The sequence below is a fragment of the Lepisosteus oculatus genome, chromosome 20 (genome assembly GCF_040954835.1).
Source record: "Lepisosteus oculatus isolate fLepOcu1 chromosome 20, fLepOcu1.hap2, whole genome shotgun sequence".
NCBI lineage: Eukaryota > Metazoa > Chordata > Actinopteri > Semionotiformes > Lepisosteidae > Lepisosteus > Lepisosteus oculatus.
This window is the reverse complement of record NC_090715.1, coordinates 4,299,130-4,316,755: the sequence shown is the minus strand read 5'-3', so window position 1 is coordinate 4,316,755 and position 17,626 is coordinate 4,299,130. Positions and strand designations below refer to the sequence as shown.

The 17,626-nt window shown below is 36.1% G+C and overlaps 1 protein-coding gene across 4 annotated transcripts in view; it reads left to right on the top strand.

The window, feature by feature from the left end:
* The first annotated feature begins 19 nt into the window (after positions 1-19).
* hydin (HYDIN axonemal central pair apparatus protein) overlaps positions 20-17,626 on the top strand; it is a 91,486-nt gene continuing 73,879 nt past the window's right edge. For 3 of the 4 annotated variants that reach the window (XM_015368618.2, XM_015368619.2, XM_015368616.2), the window contains exons 1-7: positions 368-463; positions 1,493-1,660; positions 3,314-3,439; positions 5,794-5,913; positions 8,238-8,372; positions 10,447-10,646; positions 12,517-12,641. In XM_015368618.2, coding sequence (XP_015224104.2) covers positions 1,526-1,660; positions 3,314-3,439; positions 5,794-5,913; positions 8,238-8,372; positions 10,447-10,646; positions 12,517-12,641 — 841 coding nt within the window. In that variant the 5' untranslated portion in view covers positions 368-463; positions 1,493-1,525. Of the gene's footprint in view, positions 111-367; positions 464-1,492; positions 1,661-3,313; positions 3,440-5,793; positions 5,914-8,237; positions 8,373-10,446; positions 10,647-12,516; positions 12,642-17,626 lie in introns of those variants that run through there. The other variant, XM_015368617.2, reaches the window with a different exon arrangement.

Sequence of the window (17,626 nt, the reverse complement as noted above, 5' to 3'; positions counted from 1 at the left end):
ATGCCATGTGAAGACCTTTGAAGCTCGTGGTATATAAAAAAAATAATATTTTTGCAAACGATACACTAATAGAAAATGTGCTGTTTTACATTTGGACCCGTGTCACGAATGTAAGTATTTTAGGACAGTGGAATTAATTATTTTGTTACAAAAAGGATTTATTTCCCTAAATGAAAAGGGTAAATATATAAATTATTTTTTAGTCCTACTATAATATTATTTTAAAAGAAAAAAAAATAAAAGTATGCGAGCAATTGTGCAAAATGTTCTACCTTTGCTCCAACCAAGCGTACTGGTTGCTATGGAGTTGTCTCCTTATTTTAACCAATCACGAAGAAGAATATATTCATCGGGCGAATCACTGGGCGACTTATTGAAAGGCCGGCGAATTCGTTGTTATGGAAACTATTAAACAGAACTTCTTGAACGGAGGTGTTCATACAGGGCAACAGCTTTTTTTATTGTAAGTAAAATGTGGACTTAATACGTACAGATTTATTTGCAGCGGTATGTTTCGTAATGCCTAGAGTTACCGACGTGAATCAAGAATTATTTTTTTAATCACGCTACATCAAAATTATGTTTTTATCAAATCCAAAAATAAAAAATCGGAGTCTGTTCCACCAGTGATTTTAATCCAGATTTACATGCCAAAAAGTGGGTTTAATTGCAGGAGGTTTGAGATACAAGAATGTGACTTAAATTAAAGACAAAAATCAGAGAGAGTCTGGACACATTCATATTTTACCGTGGTGATTTTCAAAATAAGCTGTTTTTAAAAAAACTTTAAGAAATTGTTTCATTTTTCAGTCTTAGCATTGAGGTGTTTCGGCAACTTGGTCATTTGTAATTCTGGTAACCTGTGAAGGATGAAGAGTATAATATATTTTAAAAAGAGAGTAAAGTTATCTTTAACTTAGTCATTCTTTTTACATTCTGATTTTAAAATGCAAAAAAGTGTAGCGATCGTATACCATTATCTAAAGGTAAATTTCGAAGTATAAATGTAATGTTAATTCAATTAACTAATTCTCGTTTATTTGTATCCAGTACTACTGTGATTTGTAGAATGCAATGAAGAACAAAAATGAAAATTCACTCATCCTTTTTTGATTTCATTACGTTATGTAACGTCACATACTGCAGATATCATTACCTAACTGCCATCAATTTAAAAGTAATCTAAGAAAAAGTTTTCTCGCTGAATTTAAACTTGTTAACGATATAAAGATCATTTTCATTTACGTTTGAAACAACAAAAAGTTTATTGCACATCGGTTAAATTGATTTTCCAATCATCTGAAGCGGGACCTGTATTTGTCCTGAAGTAAACATAAAAAAACCTTTTTTGGACCATTTGTTTATATTCTAAAAATGTTGTCTAGTATTTAAGTGACTGAGCTTTATCAGATATTTACTTCTAGTCAGTTATTATTGTTAGTTGAAGGGCACCTAATACACTCACGTTCTCTCATGCATGTTGATTTGTCAGGTAATGTGATAAAAGAAGGGAGCACAATTCACAATGCTGACCAGTAAGGCTCTGGGTCCACCCATTAATCTGCAGAGCTTGTCTCCAAAGATGCCTGAAGGATTCAAAAGCAAAGTTGTGGCCCCTCGTAATCCAAAACTTGTAAAACAACAAGACAAGCACATCAAGGTACAGTATGTGCACTCTATGCACGTTTTCCAGTCCACTAATATGTGTGATCGCAAAAGCTTTTAGATGTGATTACCTCTTTACTGTCCACCTGTTTCCACAGCATCATACAGCTTCAGGCAAACTACTGGCATAAGCTCTTGATATTCTTCCTGCTATTTGTGTCCAGCAGACCTAGTCCTGCCATTATTTGGTCAGATTTCCCAATGGATTTTTCAAGAACTTGAAAACAAAGACTTGTTCAGAGATAAGTTTCGCTGGTGTTAAGTTACATGCAGGAAAGCTTACACTAGATATACCAAGTACATTTTAGTTCAGCAATGGAGGTTTGCTGATTGTATCAAGATCCCAAATGGGACTCAAGTGATGACATCAGAAATATGCTAAAGTCTGCAGAATAGTTTCAATGCAATCGAACATTCTGTATAACTGGCATGTGAAATACTTTCAGCTTCATTCTGATGTATATTGAAATTGCTAAAATTCAATATCCTTTCTCAAAGTGAAGGTATGATATTCAACTGCACCTTTGCATAAATTTGAGAAATTAGGTATCTGAATGAAAATGATTTTATTGCAAATGTTGTATGCTTTATTCTTCTATGAGAAAATGCTCATATTGTTGCTAAGAACATTGCTTTAAAAGCCTGTTCCCTCCAAAATAGAAAAAAAGCCTGGTATTCTTAAGTTGCTTTAAAATAATGAACAAGATAGGATTTTCTTAATACAGAAATAACCAGCGGGTATTAAAAATTAAATGTATTTTTTTTTCTATTTCATTATTAATTTATATTTTAAAACAAACCTATTCTGTTTTGACTACAGAATAAGTGCATTTTGGTGTTTTGCCTGCTTGAAGAACACATGAAGAGATACAGTATTCCCACTTGAGAGAAAGGGAAACAAAACCCGCAGTGCTAATTTAAAGGCTGAAAAAACATTATGATCTAGAAAAATGATATAACGTTGCCTTATCTTAGCCTTCCATCTTGTCTGTTAAATACTGTACCTAAGGAATTTTCATGTAATCCTGGATCTAATTGGTTAGTCATCTGCATATACATAACCTCAGCTCTATCAGGAGTTCTGTTTTTAATGTTTTATCTTTTGTTGTGTTTAAATCCTCTCTCTGTTGAAAAGATCAGTATTGATCCAACCAACCTATTCCTTTTCTATTTTGAAAATGTAATGTTTTTGAGAAAGGCTTTCTTATGCAGTGATGTAATGTACTGTATAATTTTCATATTAATCTATTTATAATGAAAATACTGTAAAATGAGAATTTGTTTTGAAAGGCAGGATTGAATTATGAGCACAGGTCTGTTTTATAACATAATAGTGTCTTAGTTTAGGTGAAATTTGTTAGACATGGGATATGTTTGCATTTGATTATTTCACAACTAAATGAGAGCTTGACCAGGTATTATTGCATAAAGTATATATTTTTTTACTTTATGATATCAGATTATCTCGGTAATTTTATTTCATTTGGAAAAGCAAGAAAAGAGGAAGTTACAGTACATTAATGATCTACACAAGTAGATCCCTGTGGCACGATGTACACTTAACACTGTGCCTATAGCCTTCAGTGGATGCATGTGAAAGTCTGAAAGCATGCTGGTTTGGTATCATCTTTCCTTTTTTTAATTTCAGATGACTCCATCTGCTTTTATAAAAGAAATGGCTTTAACTACAGAGCAGCGGCTGGCAAACACATATGAGATGAACCCGCCTCGAATTATTGAGCTCCTAGATATGAGCGAAACCACTCATCAGAAGGTAAAGCCTGTGCACACATCCACACACCATAGTGTTAGATAGTGTATCCTTGCTCGCTGCCACACACGCACTCATGAATCACGCCCGAAGAAGCATCAAATTAGGTCTTTACTCTACAAGTACTACGGTGGTATGTACTGGTCATTTTGCCATGTTGAAACATTATATCTTGCTTATCTAGTTTATCCCCAGAAGTTGATTTCATGGGAAATAAGAGGGAATGTACAATACACTTATGATTTGTGGTCATCCCATATAATATCCACATTTCACAATGCATGGTGACTCATATATATTTCAGTATAAAATATTTATTGTTATCTTGATATAAAAGGGCCCTCCCCCACACAGACTGAAACCTAGACAAGGGAGGTGCCATTGCTGCACTTTCTAAATCTACGTATATGTCAATTCTAGCATATGCACTGTAACTGTTTAAATATATTTAAAGGATGCTTAGTTTAAAATGCTCCCATTTATTCGTTCCTGTTCCAGATTTTTCCTGATTTATCAAACTCTGTCTCATTCCTTTATCGTCATTTTGATAGTCTTCCTTCTAGTACAGTTATTCCTCACTGTAATGAACGCACTGTATGATTCTTCCCCAGCACAGTCAAAGAGCTACCTCACTCTCTGTCTGGCACAGAGGAGAGGCGTCTGTTTTGTGGTTTGCATTGTTTCTCCATGTGTAAGAGATAATGATGCACTTGGTGTCATGCCTAGTTACAGCAACACTCCTTCTGCACTAACTATGGGGTTAACAATTACATGCCACTTGGGAAATGGGTCATTCTGGCAGCAATCTTTCTGCTTCTCTCGCAGATGTTTTGGTATAACTCACCTCCGAGATGAACTGGATATGATGTGATTGATCATATGAGTATATCGCTTCATTTAATATTTCGATGTACGTGCAGTTTCCTCCTGGGTGAGAGTGCTGTTCAGTCCATTGTAAAAACCTACATGCAAGAGAGTGAATGCCTGGCTCTTAAACATCACAGTCATTTCTGTGTTATGATGGGGCTGGGATGAGGACTTTAATTTGTTTTCTATGGGATCAATTAATTATTGCTAGCTGGAATTGTATTTCTTTTCCTTTTTTAGATCAAGAAAATCATGTTAAAAGGGAGCTGCTGTCAGCTTTTCTAACCTGCTCCTGTCTGCCTGGTTAGAATGTGCGTGGGCTGAGTGTACGCCTGAAGCAGTTGGAAACAGATGAATGTGGCTAATTAAATAAAACTGATTTTATGAAATGGAAAAAGGAAGTCTATGTGTGTGTTCGGGGCTCTCATCTTGAGGTTTTAAATTAGTAATATCAGATTCTGCGATGTTAATAGAAAGGCTTTCTTTTCCATTGGCTGATGGGATTAATGGCCAAGCTTTGGAAGTACTGCTGAAGCGGAAATGATGGGGAGCAACAGTGAATGGGAAATGATGAACTGATAAAGCCAATTGTTTCAGCACTGGGATTCCAAGTGTAACCCAAACAATTGAAAGGGAATTTTCTTCTCGGCTCTCTTTTCGCTCAGTTCAGCAGTTGGTAGCAGAAACTGTGATTAACTCCATTCATGTAGAAGCTATTCGTTTGTAGCATTTTATCTTCACAAATGATGGACAGCTTAAATAGTACCTTTACAATTATTCCATCTCCAGTGACCGAGCAGTCACGTGAAACAGTGCCACTACTTTTGAGCACAATGAGTTATTTTTTCCAATTACCTAAAAATTACTTCTGCAAATGAATGTCTAATAATTATTAATTTTCAATTTGCAACTTGCGAACTCAAAATGAACAACTCATTTTAAGACCATTCTGGCTACATTTGTAGAAATGAAAATAATAATTTGGGCGATATGGTAGCTTGGCTTTTCCTTTAGCATTGCTGCATCACAGTTCTTGGGTCCTGGGTCTGATTCTAGCCTGGGTGTCTTCTGTGTAGAGTTTGCATTTTATCCCTATGGCCAAATGGGTTTATGTCATCGTACCGATTTCCTTGCATAGTCCAAAGAGACACTAAATATGTTTATTGTTGTCCCTTAATTGCCACCTGAATGTGTTTGTGAACATGCCCTGCAATAAGCTAGTGTACCGTTAAGGGTATATCCTGTTTTGTACCTATAGTCTGCCAGGCTCACTGTTCAACTCACCGTTGAACAGTGTTGAACACTGTTGAAATATACAGCTATTTATACAGCTGATAAAATAGTGTGCATTTGCGTAAAAAAAGTATCAACTTTCATTTTACTGAATTATATATACATCTCAATCTTGGAACAGAGAGATTGTTGCTGGACTGAAAGATGGTATATGTGGCTCTTTTTTAATTTCTGTTTGAATTCTTATTTTTAATTAGTTTTCAACAGTGGACATAGACCAGGCAATGTTCCAGCCATTTCCATCAGAGATCGTGTTTCAGAACTACACTCCCTGTGAGACATATGAAGTGCCACTGGTCCTCAGAAACAATGATAAGGTGAGTCTTGCAGACAGTTGTGCTGGGAGAGAACTCTCTGACAGGCTGCATTGTGATGCCACAGTGCAGGGCCTTCTCATACTGTATGTAATAAGCAGATAACAGCTTCCATGCAGTTGGGTAGGATTAACTCTGATATCTGCAAAATGGCACTGCATAAAATACATGGGGGTTCATAGGCACATCAATTCTAGGAGTTGAAGCTTTTATTACAATACAGCTGGTGCTATCAACAGTAAACATTACAGATGTTCGATTAATATAAAGATTGTGTGGGCTTATAGACATTTGTATGTATGAAGGAATCCATTTTTTACAGACTTATTTTGAATGCCCAAGATAGTATTCTTTATCCTTTTAAACTGGTATCATCAACTGTTAGTTTATGTCACTTTAAGTTATTTATTAAATGCAGGGGTGGTACCTGTGTATTTTTATGTATGCTTGAGCACTCATCAACTATCCTTCTTTTAAGAGTCTTTCTTTATATGTTATTTTTGTGCAAAGTCAATATACAGTATGATTTAAAACATGGTACCATACCATATCTGTTCTGTCACCTAGAAATTAAAGACCCATTTTTTTCACAGAAGACATAAACTCAGCCCCATGTATTTAGGTTTTATTAATGCATTTTAAACAAAACCTGTCTTAAAAAAGGGAATGAAGTAAAAACCCCCTAAAAAATAAATTTGAACTTGCTGGAGACATAAGAATATTCTAAAACTGTGCATTGTCTCCAGTGATCATGTACATGTTGTTGGAAAATAAACATGTACATTGTTTGGAAGAAGCAAATATGTTTATATGTTTTATTCTGTACAGTATAAGATGGCTGACTGATCTGGATCAAAGTCTATCACTCGTATATTAATATTCCTGAGGTGATACTTTCATACAAACTACTTGTGTTCATCCATATTTAGAACATGCAAAAGAGCCTCATTCCATTTATGATTGCAGCAGAATGAAAACATTAGAAGTGTTTATAAAAATGTCCACAGGTTTGAAACTTCAGATCTTGACGTGGAGTCCATTATTAACTATACAAATGTTCTGTATTGAGTTATTTAAATAGCTTTCTATAAATAAAAGGGTCAGTGTTTGCAGCAGAGGATTTGGGGAATTTAAAAACATTCCTGATCCTGCTGCTCAGGAGAGAGCTTCCATCTGCCGATAGAGCAAGAAGGAGTTGGCCATTGCAGTCTCCTCACACAGGAAGGCTTGTCATGTAGACAGATGATGGAGCAAACTCTGAATGGGAAACTGGCATATAAATATACAGCTCCTGTTAAAGCAGCCACAGCACAATGAAATGACTCAGCAGTGCTATCGCTGCTAAAATTATACGATTTTTTTTCCTTATTTTGCCCAGAAGATATCTGTGTTTTACCATAAAACCTGTTTCTCTATTCTTCCACGGATGTCTTCCGAATGATGCAGTCATTTTGTCTGCAGTTCTCATTCAAGTTGAATTTGATTTTGCTTTGAATTTCAGAGATGTCAATTAACAAGCGATTACGTTCTTTCACTGGGCATGCTAATCTCTGCAGATGCCCTGGGTGCCTTCAGTGGTGTAGAAAAGGAACGCGTTTCTGTGTGATGTGACAGCATGCACCACTTCCTTTATCTTTGGTGACAACTGCTGTGGGATATATTTAAAGCCCACAAAGCCTTTGTTTCCTTGGTCATAGGTTTCTTTGTAATCACTCCACCTGGCCTCTGACAATTTATTTAGTTTCTAACAAACAAACCAAATCCTGCTTGCTCTCCCTTGACAGCATTCATAAAAGTTGTCATGTTCTTTTTTCCAGTATTGATTCTCTTTCAGCCTTACTTTCACAACTTCACACTACCCATCATGATTTATTTCTTCAATAGGAGCATCGCTATTGAGTTGTAGTTGCAGATTTTCCTTATTTAAACACTCAAGCTAATTGAAGTTGATAGTTCTTCTTCAAGCGTAGCCTAGCTTTTACAAGAGGAAGCAAATCTATTTTTGCTCCTGTATAATATCCAGGGGGACTGCATCTGCTGATTGTTTGCCTGACATCACTTTGACATTGCAGTATTTAACCAGAAGATAGATTCCATACTTTACTCCATACAGTTTATTATTCAGTTTAAATTTTTACAAGGCTTGTGTGAATGTTTTGTTTTAATTTAACAATCATCATTGATGTTATATATTTTTTTTCGTTTTTGCGTTTATACATACAGTAGCAGTTTTCTTTTTTGAGATATATTTCTATATCAGAAGGCTTTGGAGTTGTTCTTTTTACCCCATGCTCTTAAACTGAGGTTTGTGTTTCTCTTTGGTTTAGATTCCCCGTTTGGTCAAGGTTGTTCAGCAGGATTCCCCATACTTCAGGATCATCAGCCCCCTGGATGTCTGCAATAAAGTTGCACCAGGCATGGCCTCCACATTCACCATCCTCTTCACACCAGAACAGAACAAGGTATTGTAGCCTATCTCAGTGGGACAGAATGAATGATTTCCTACATATGCTAGGATGTAGCCTCCCTTGTACCGTTCAGACATCACTACCACATAAGGCTCAGTTTTGTGTCAGATTATGCAACACAACGGTCTCAAAGGTTAGTGTTCATAAAATTAATCAAGGCAGAAATTAAACTCAACCCAAAACAAAACCCAGCCCAGAACTGACTGACTCATTCTCCTGGATCTGTAATCAAAAGATTTGTGTCGCATTAATGAAATCTAGTGTTGAAAAGGTTTTTTTTGAGGCATCCAGACACTCCACAGTGTTTATTTAGCACCTTGCAGAAAATCAAAATGCACCCATTTTACTGGCAACAGTTTAAGGACTGTCTGAGCTTGTACCCTTTCAAATGCTGATTTGCTCAATTAGTATGAAACAGAATCCTTTTTGTATAGATTATTCTGATGTGTTGAAAGGGCCCGAACACAATATTTAATGTAGTGGTTATCCAGAGGGAAACAGGCTTCTGAATTAATGTTTTTTATGGTTGGTGACATCTCAAGCTCACACAAAAAAGTCAATTGTATGCTAGAGAGGAGGAATTCCACACAGAAATGAGTCATGATTTAATATTGCTTTCTATGCTCTGATATAAATTTGTTTATATATAAATTATATTTAACTGATTATATGATTTGTCAGAGTAATTTTATGCACCTGAATTAATTGAGGTTTGTCATAATAAAGGGGGTGAGTACTTATTTGATCAAAACATTTGAATTCTTGATTTTTCTTTGGAGTTTGACTTTTACTAACTTCTTCCTTTTGAACACTTTTAATTAAAAGTATTCACTTAAAAACATGCATACATACATTATAATTAAAACATGGGAATCAGTGGAAGGGGGTGAATATTTTTACAAGGCACTATGGATATGTTTCTGCATGTCTAAAGACCTTTTTTTAACCTAATGGGTGTACTGCCATTCATTTTGTTAAATGATAAGTCATATAGTGCTAATAAATTAGCTTGTAAAATAATTTAATAGAAAAATTATATGCTAAAATTATTTGTAGACAGTGAAATTTTAATTCTTATGCACGCAGTATTTTTCTTCAGTGTTTATCAACTTTTAATACATTATTCAGTGTTATAATACTAACAGACATTGAAGGAAAATGCTTTTAAGAAATGATGGTGTAAACCAAGGAATTCATTTGTAATGTCATTTTCGGTCTACAAGCATTTAATATGCAAAGATTTTCAAGCTTTATTTTTTCAGTAATGACAGTATAATAGAAATGAATGTCAAAGCTTGTTTCCCTGTTAATGATCTTATAAATAATAACCGCAGCAGAATTTGTTTTAATAACCAAACTCAGTATTGGATTTTCTACACCCACACCATCAGTTTTGATCATCAGATTTTCAATATCTTGTTTTCAAATCACTTGTTAATCTAGTTCAGACTCTTTGTATATATTATTAAGATCAGCGTAGTTCACTACATTTTAATCCAATGAAATGCTGGCATACAATATAAGATAATCATGAATTCAAGTCATTTGTATGAAGCAGAGCAAATTGCTTTCTCCAAGTCATCAAAAAAAATAGCTTTTGTTGGATTGTAATGAAATACAATTTCAATTTCCTCTGAGTTCCTTTTTGTTTTACTTTATTATTTATCTCCATTAACTCTTGTTTGTATTGTGGTGTTCTGTAATACGAGTGCTTGATCAATGTGGCCTGATGGGTTACCTATCATTGCAGAACAACATTTTTTTTTCTCACTGTCCAGTCAAGAATTAACAAGCACATTTTTTGTCCGGATAATTGTTATAAAATACTTTGTGTGTGTTTTCTTTCTATGTGATATAAATTTAACTCTGTGTAATGGCAATATGATTGCCCAAATCAGTATTTAATCAGTATGTATATACTGTAGTAACCTGCTGGAATCTATACTCCTGAGCAAGGTCACCAGCCAGTAGGGGCTACATTTGCTGCAGAAGACTGCACAAGGTTTTTCAAGACTATTAATGAATAAGCCAGCTCTCGCATTACTCTGATAGTCCTCTCTCCTGGCAGGATTATTCCCACAAACTGGTCTGCATCACTGAAAGAGAGAAGTTTGAGGTGCCAATACGGGCCATTGGGGCACGGGCGATCCTGGACTTCCCTGATCACCTAAACTTCTCCCTCTGCCCAGTGAAGTTCTCCTCCCAGAAAACACTGCTGGTGCGAAACATTGGGAACAACGAGGCCAGATTCCAGCTCAGCACTGAGAGGTATGGAAGAAGAAACGTGCTCTGCCTTCAAACGCTGGAACTCCTTCAAGCGCTTTGTCACGTTACCGTCTTCACAGCATTTTGAAGAGTTTAATCTAAAAATTGATTTGCAAGCTACAATAAGCGGTTTAATTCCATATTCAGCAGGATCTGATACTGACGTGTGGTTGTACAGTATATGGTGAAACATATTAAAACATTCTAGTCTAAATGGCTTGGGATCTGTGCAGAAGACAGAGCTATCAGCAGCGATGTCTGTGGTTTGTTTTGTGTTCGGGTGAAGGGAGATCACCTGACAAGAAGCTGATTGGGGCAGGGTTCATGCTTGGACATGCACCTGCAGAGATGCATTCGTGTTTATGTAAACAAGACACTCTAGCAGTAAGCCCATTTAAACCCTTGGGCTTCCTACACTGTAGTGCAGTCTTGGACCATTTTCACACCCTCTGCTTGCCATTGCTATAAATTGTTATCTCAGCAGGGGATTTCAATTCAACACTTCAGGTACCTAAACGTAACACTTGCATGTTGCTTTAACTTAGAATTGTTTCCTTTTTTATGATTGCCTCCCCATCTTCAACATCTGAGATGACAATGTTTTTTTCTATGAGAAGGAATTCCTTTAAATGTGTATAGAATTGTACATTTTAATAGTGTATTCCAGAACATTAAAATAATTCTCATATCACGAGCATGTTTTTTATTCTGAGCTTTTTTTAACATGCATTTGCTGTATTCAGTCATATCTAAAGAACATCAAAAAGTAGAATGCACAGGTTTCAGATGGATGTCTGTTTTGCAGTAATGTTACATTTTTTAATAATGTTTTACCAACTGATTAGATCGTTTAGATAAAGTGCCAATCCAAACCTTATGAACTATTTAACCTTTAACTGAAGAAGATTTAATTTAAATGATTTCATTTTTGGCGTGTTGGGTAATGTAAGAGAAAAAAAATGTTTTTATTGTATTTTTAATGTACTTGTAATACTGTATGGCAGAATCACAATTTTCGAATAACACTGAATGGAAACTAACTGATACCTTAATTTAAAAACAATATTGTGAGAAAATTGAAGAGAAAGAATATTATCTGAATCCCTAACAACATCAATGTATTGGATGGATCTGTATATTATTCTACACTAGGTGGTGGTAAAATATTTTGTTGATACAACAAACAAACACTTAATTTTCTATCAGTCTGAAAGACCTTTAAGCAGTTTGTCATTAACAAATTAAATCTTATAAAATGTGCCTTCTTATATTGTTTTGTATTTACGCCATGATGTATTTATGAGTGTTCAGAGGTTACTCTGTGGTTAGTTGGGCTGGTATGTGGAGATGAAAGGTCAGCAGTGTCTTGGGGGCTCTGGCTGATGTAACCCTCTTTCAGAACTACCCTGTTTTTAAAAGATTATTACGCTGAAAAGAAATTGGAAGAGACAGTCATCAGCTACAAAGGTTCTGAAATGCTTTGCAAAACCCCTGTCCCTCGCTGTTGAATTGACAGATAAATTATTTAGAAAAATATTTTTTCTATTCATGCTCCAGATAACCAGTGGTATTGAATTCTTTCAGTACATGGCTTCAGATATGAAGAAAGTGAACCACTAACAATACTGTTTACTGAATCATTTAAAATCTGTTGATAACAAATCTGAAGCATTATTTTCTGCATTATTTTCTTTATTTACAATATAAAAGACAAGCCGTAAAATGCAGCCTGTATTAATACTTGGTGTATATTGAAGGTGCGGTTTATTAAGGTTGTGTGGTGCTCTAGTTCTGTGTGTACTAATTACTAGTGAATTCTTTAACTGAGCAGAGCTGTGTTTTAATCGCTTGATCTGGCCTAATCACCTTGCAGCCCATTCTCTGTGGAGCCGCACTTGGGAACACTGGGAATTGGAGAGAGCACGCAGTTCACCGTGAGCTTCTTTCCCAAGACGGTGGGAGATCACTCCCAGGACCTCGTATTACACTACGACACAGGTAGGTCTAAAAGCAACCGTAACTTCAGACCCACCAATGTGTTCCTGTGTAAATATACGTAGAATATGTTAGAGGCTTCAGTCTCTAACCCAAAACAGAATCTCAACCCTAGCCTTCTAACTCCAGCCTAAACCCTAAGGCTAATCTCAAAATCACATGCCAGTGTACCATACTTCGGTTCTTGTACAGAGAGCAACCTTCCGTGAACAAATTCCATCCTATCTATTGATTAGGAACAGACAGATACAGTTTTGGTTGAAGCATGTGCGACTTTGTTTTGTCCAGAATGTTCATCTCATTGTACATAATATTATATAACTCACAGATGATATCCACCTTTCATTGTTTCAGTGTACAGGACATTAAGAAGCAGTATTTATTTTCTTGTTTTGCTTGAGTTGAATTTGTTTTTTACACTGTAAAGGACAGCATGTTCAGAATCCTCCACTTTATTGCATTATTGGTCCTCATTACCAATTACAATAGAAAGACAATACTGTACATGTAATTACATGTTAACAGGATCTGAATCTTTAAAAATATATAAAATAGTAGAGGGCCTGACTGCACCAGTGTGCCACCACAAATGTAAAACAATCTAAAACATCAATAATACACAAATTTTCTTTCATTCTGTGTTTTCTCTGTTATGTCCTGTTGCTTATGAAGTACTACAGTGCCTCTGTAGCCTGCTCCTATGCTGTCTAAGCACTCTGATAATGATGTGTTGGATTAAGCTGGTTTCTTTCCAAAAAGAGCAAAACCCCACCATTGTTAAACTAACGCATAAAAGCAGTAAAATGTTTATGTAGTAAAATACGTCAATGCCTTGTGAAACAGTTTATGTTTAGGAGACGATTTCCAGATTCAATGTTCAGAAGTCTCCCACTACATTGCCCTTATCCAATCAATCTGAGCTAATTTGACAACTAGAGTGACAATTTTAGTGTCACATCTTTTGGGAATCATAATGCCCATGAACAAGAAAAATAATCCATAAATACTGAAGCAGGAATTACCATGACTAGAGGAATTTACAATTTATATTACCGTCAGGAAATTGCATTTGTTTTAGCAGTGTTCGATTAACTGAAAGTTCATAGACTTAAAGACTGAATTGAAATGGCCTGTAATTAAAACAATTAAATTCACATAACGAATTCCTGGGATATTCTTTTTTATGTTAACAATGTTGGCCAGCTCAGTATGTAGCCCCTCAGACATACCTTATCGGGGATAATACATAGAGTGAAAAAATAATTCATTAATATAATCTATTAATAGCTATGCCTGGGATTTACAGCATTAGCGTACTGTATGCTGTTGGAGATGTTTGAGTTATTATATTTTAGACTGCTAGCTTTAGATTCAGTTCAGTCAATACTCATTATTTGTTTTACCCTTGAGAGATGTGTTAATTTGCATAATCATATACGGCTTTCAAGTATTATTTCAATACCATATTAATAGCCGAGGCTCACTATACCCAAATGGCTAACATCATCAAGTGATGGCTCAGAATGTAGAGTAAACTCTTTGGTAATGCTCATATCTACTCTTTTTTCAGGCTTTTTCTTTTCATGTCCTCTGTGAACTGGGTGACACTTGCTAAATTAAAAAGCACAAAGGTTAAATAGTAAATAATTGCCTCAGTTTTTAAGTTGTTTTTCTGAATTTATTAAAAACAATAATTGGTCAGAATAATTGGTTCTCTTTTTATGAACCCACACTGGACAACTATATTCTGACTGGTTCTTCTGTTCATTGGTAGATTTTATCCTGTTCCCTAGAAATCATTTTTCAAAGCAAGAGGTTGAGGTTTTCAGAGGTACACAAAGGTAGACAATGGCAACAGCATCCCAGTAGGCAGGATCTGTTCTGAAAGGAGAAGAGAAATTCCTGCACCGACGATGAAGGAGGAAAAAGACACTTTATTTCTATTTGTTTTGTGTCAGTGTCTTTATGCTGTGTGTCATTTATGAAGCTGAATTGTGTCAGTGTAAATGCAAAGCAGCCGTGCATATACTGTATGTGTGTGTGTGTGTTCACAGTTTTCACTGTGGGCAAACAGCCAGTGTCATGTAGTATTATGAATTTATGGAGGTTGAAGTGATCATCTGTTGTGTGAAGAAAGCATGCATTCCTGTGTGCGACTGTGTGCAGTTTGGCCCATGTGTGTCTTTATATGAGGTTGGCACTTCAGCTGTCAGTGCTGGAGTCTCTCTCCTTCATCCTCACAAAAGGATCTGCTGTACCCTTGCGTGAAAATACAGGTCTGCTGAAAGTTGGGAGCATTAAGATTTTGTGTTCTTTTAAAAAACACACTTCAGTCATGTAACAGCAGTATCGTTTTTAGTTTCCCCTTCTCTGATTTTTTAAGGTTAGGTGCTTCTAATAGGACACACAGTTATGGTATAATTGTTCCTAACAGTCCTAAGCCCTTTAATTTTAATTTAAGATCATTATTTTTATTTTTTATGAACTTGATATATAGTCTAATATAGACTAATAAGCTTCAAGGCTTGTTCCTAAAGAAAGCATGTCCCATACAGTATGTTGGTGTTAGTTGTGTAATTTGTTTGCTTTCAGTTTTGAACAGTATCTTCTGACTTCACTTGAATTTAATAAAATGCAGTTTCAGAAGAGAAAGTATTCATCATTCATATTTTCTATCCAGATCAAGAAGGATCATAAGCTAAGAAAATATCAGGCTAGACATGGAAATCTTGGCCTGGGCTGAGAAATTCAGAAGTTCAGAAATCTGCTTTAAAAATATTATATAGATTAGTTATATAAATGTTATATATTTTTAAACTGTTTTTCAGTGTTAGATATTGTATCTTTTCAATACATTTTCGTGGGGGTAATTCCTGGTTTGTCTATGAGTTCATCCAGCTCCTTATCAGTTTGTATTAAAGGTCATTAATACTGCGGCTATATCACCCTGCAACTCACAACTGGTAACCCACTGAAGCTACAGCAGGTGTGAGCCTGGTCAATACCAGAATGAGAGACCTCCTGTGAAAGCTAAGGTTGCTGCTGGAAGAGGTGTAAGTAGGAACAGTAGGGGGCGCTCACCCTACAGTGTGTGTCCTAATGCCCCAATATAGTGATACACATTTATATCCTAACTAACCCCCTCTCGTTGGATATTTTATGAATGTATGAGTGTAGGTGCTGAAATGCTTAAGGTCTTTCATGCTAAAAGCAGTTCAGACTGTATATATATATTAGGATCTATGAAAAAAGAAAGTGAAAATGGATGGTTTGGGCATTTATTGTTTTGTTGGAAAACACCTCCTGGTCCCAGTACTGCAGCTGGGGAGGTGATGAGTGAGCATCAAGGGTAGCAGGGCCTCCCGAGGCCAGGTGTGCAGGTCGCCTTCGCCCCCATGGGCCTGCCTGAAGCAGGCAAAATGGCATAAACACCATAAAAGCTGTTCCCCACTTCTGCAAACCTGTTGATTATTAGCAAGGGAGTGATGCTCTGCCAGTTGGGCTATTAGCCATAGATATTGCATCACGTTGCTTTTTGAAATAATTTACAGTATGTTCTCATCAGCTTGTGCTTAGTTTGTAGACTTTCACAAAACTGCTGGGTCAGTCAGTTTTCAAGAATGACAGCTTCACGTAGACATGTACTGTACAGTAAATTATAACACAGCCTTTATCACAAACTATTTATCTGCATGATAAAGTGTAAGATATTCTCCACTGTCATGGGGAGACTTCCTGTGTATGTTGTACTTATTACTCTACTGTATATAATGTAGTGTAAAGGAAACACTCATTCTGGCATTGCTTTATACTGTATGTGGAAGAGATTTATGTTATTTTACCTGAAGGTGAAAAAAGTGAATCTGTCTACAATTCGAAGGAGATAGGAGAGAATGGGAAGGAGATTTTTAAAGCTGTTGGAATTGCAGTAAAATGATTTCAAAGCCTAGCCAGTGCAATTTTGAAATGTACCCATACATTTGCATTAATTTTAATAATTTCCCTATGCTTTCTTTAGACAGCGCCTGTGCCTTTACATCACCTGTCTGCTTAGCCTTGTTTAAATACTCTATGCCCACATTGCGGCACAAAGGAAAATGGGGAATGTTTTGACAGGTAGCAGATAAAGTTGCTCAATCTCGTGCGGTTTTCCTTTCATTTGGCTTTTTCTTTCTTCAACACAGTGTGTTCGCAGACTCAATAATCAGCCAAGAAAACAAGAAAAAACACCCATTTAATGTGAGGTACAAAAAAACCCCAAAATCTTCTATCAGGCTTGCCATTTTGAAATATTTGCAGATAGACTCTACAACACATGTCTGTATGCGGAGCTTTCATGAATAGAGGAGAGGAACAACAGCTCTGAAAGTGTTCCACAGAAATGTGACAGGCACTTGCTGGATACTTTCTGAAATTTGGCTTTCAGAAAATTGAACTCAGTACTGACCTCTTGATGTTTAGCAGTAGACATTATGCGTGTTTAAAGTGTTATCTGGCACCTGCATTTTCAGGAACATCATAGGAAGCAAGAATGAATAGAATGAGTCTCATTGTCCTTGTTGAAAATGACAGCTAGAATTGTTATATATCTTTTAACTTTGACAATGCTTTTCCACAGCATCAATTCCATGAGTGATATACTGTAAATTAATAATCCTAATAATTTCTGGTATTCGTGTAGCACTTTTCATCCAAAAGCATCTCAAAATATTGAAGAGGTGTCCTACTTCATCCAACAGTGAAGTACAGCTGTGAGAACCTCAATTCAATATCTCAGCCAAATGAAGATTGCACTTCAAATTCCACAGTTTCCTTGTATGCCCAAAACAGGCGCACTGGAGCGGAAGTTCTGGTAAGAAGAACACCACCTACTGATCCACCAACACCACTTTACAGAAGCAACTGGTTTGTCCTAGAGGTCCCACCCAGTCTAAACAATGCCAGCCTTGCTCAGATTCTCCGATCCAACAAGATCTAGCTGCAAGATG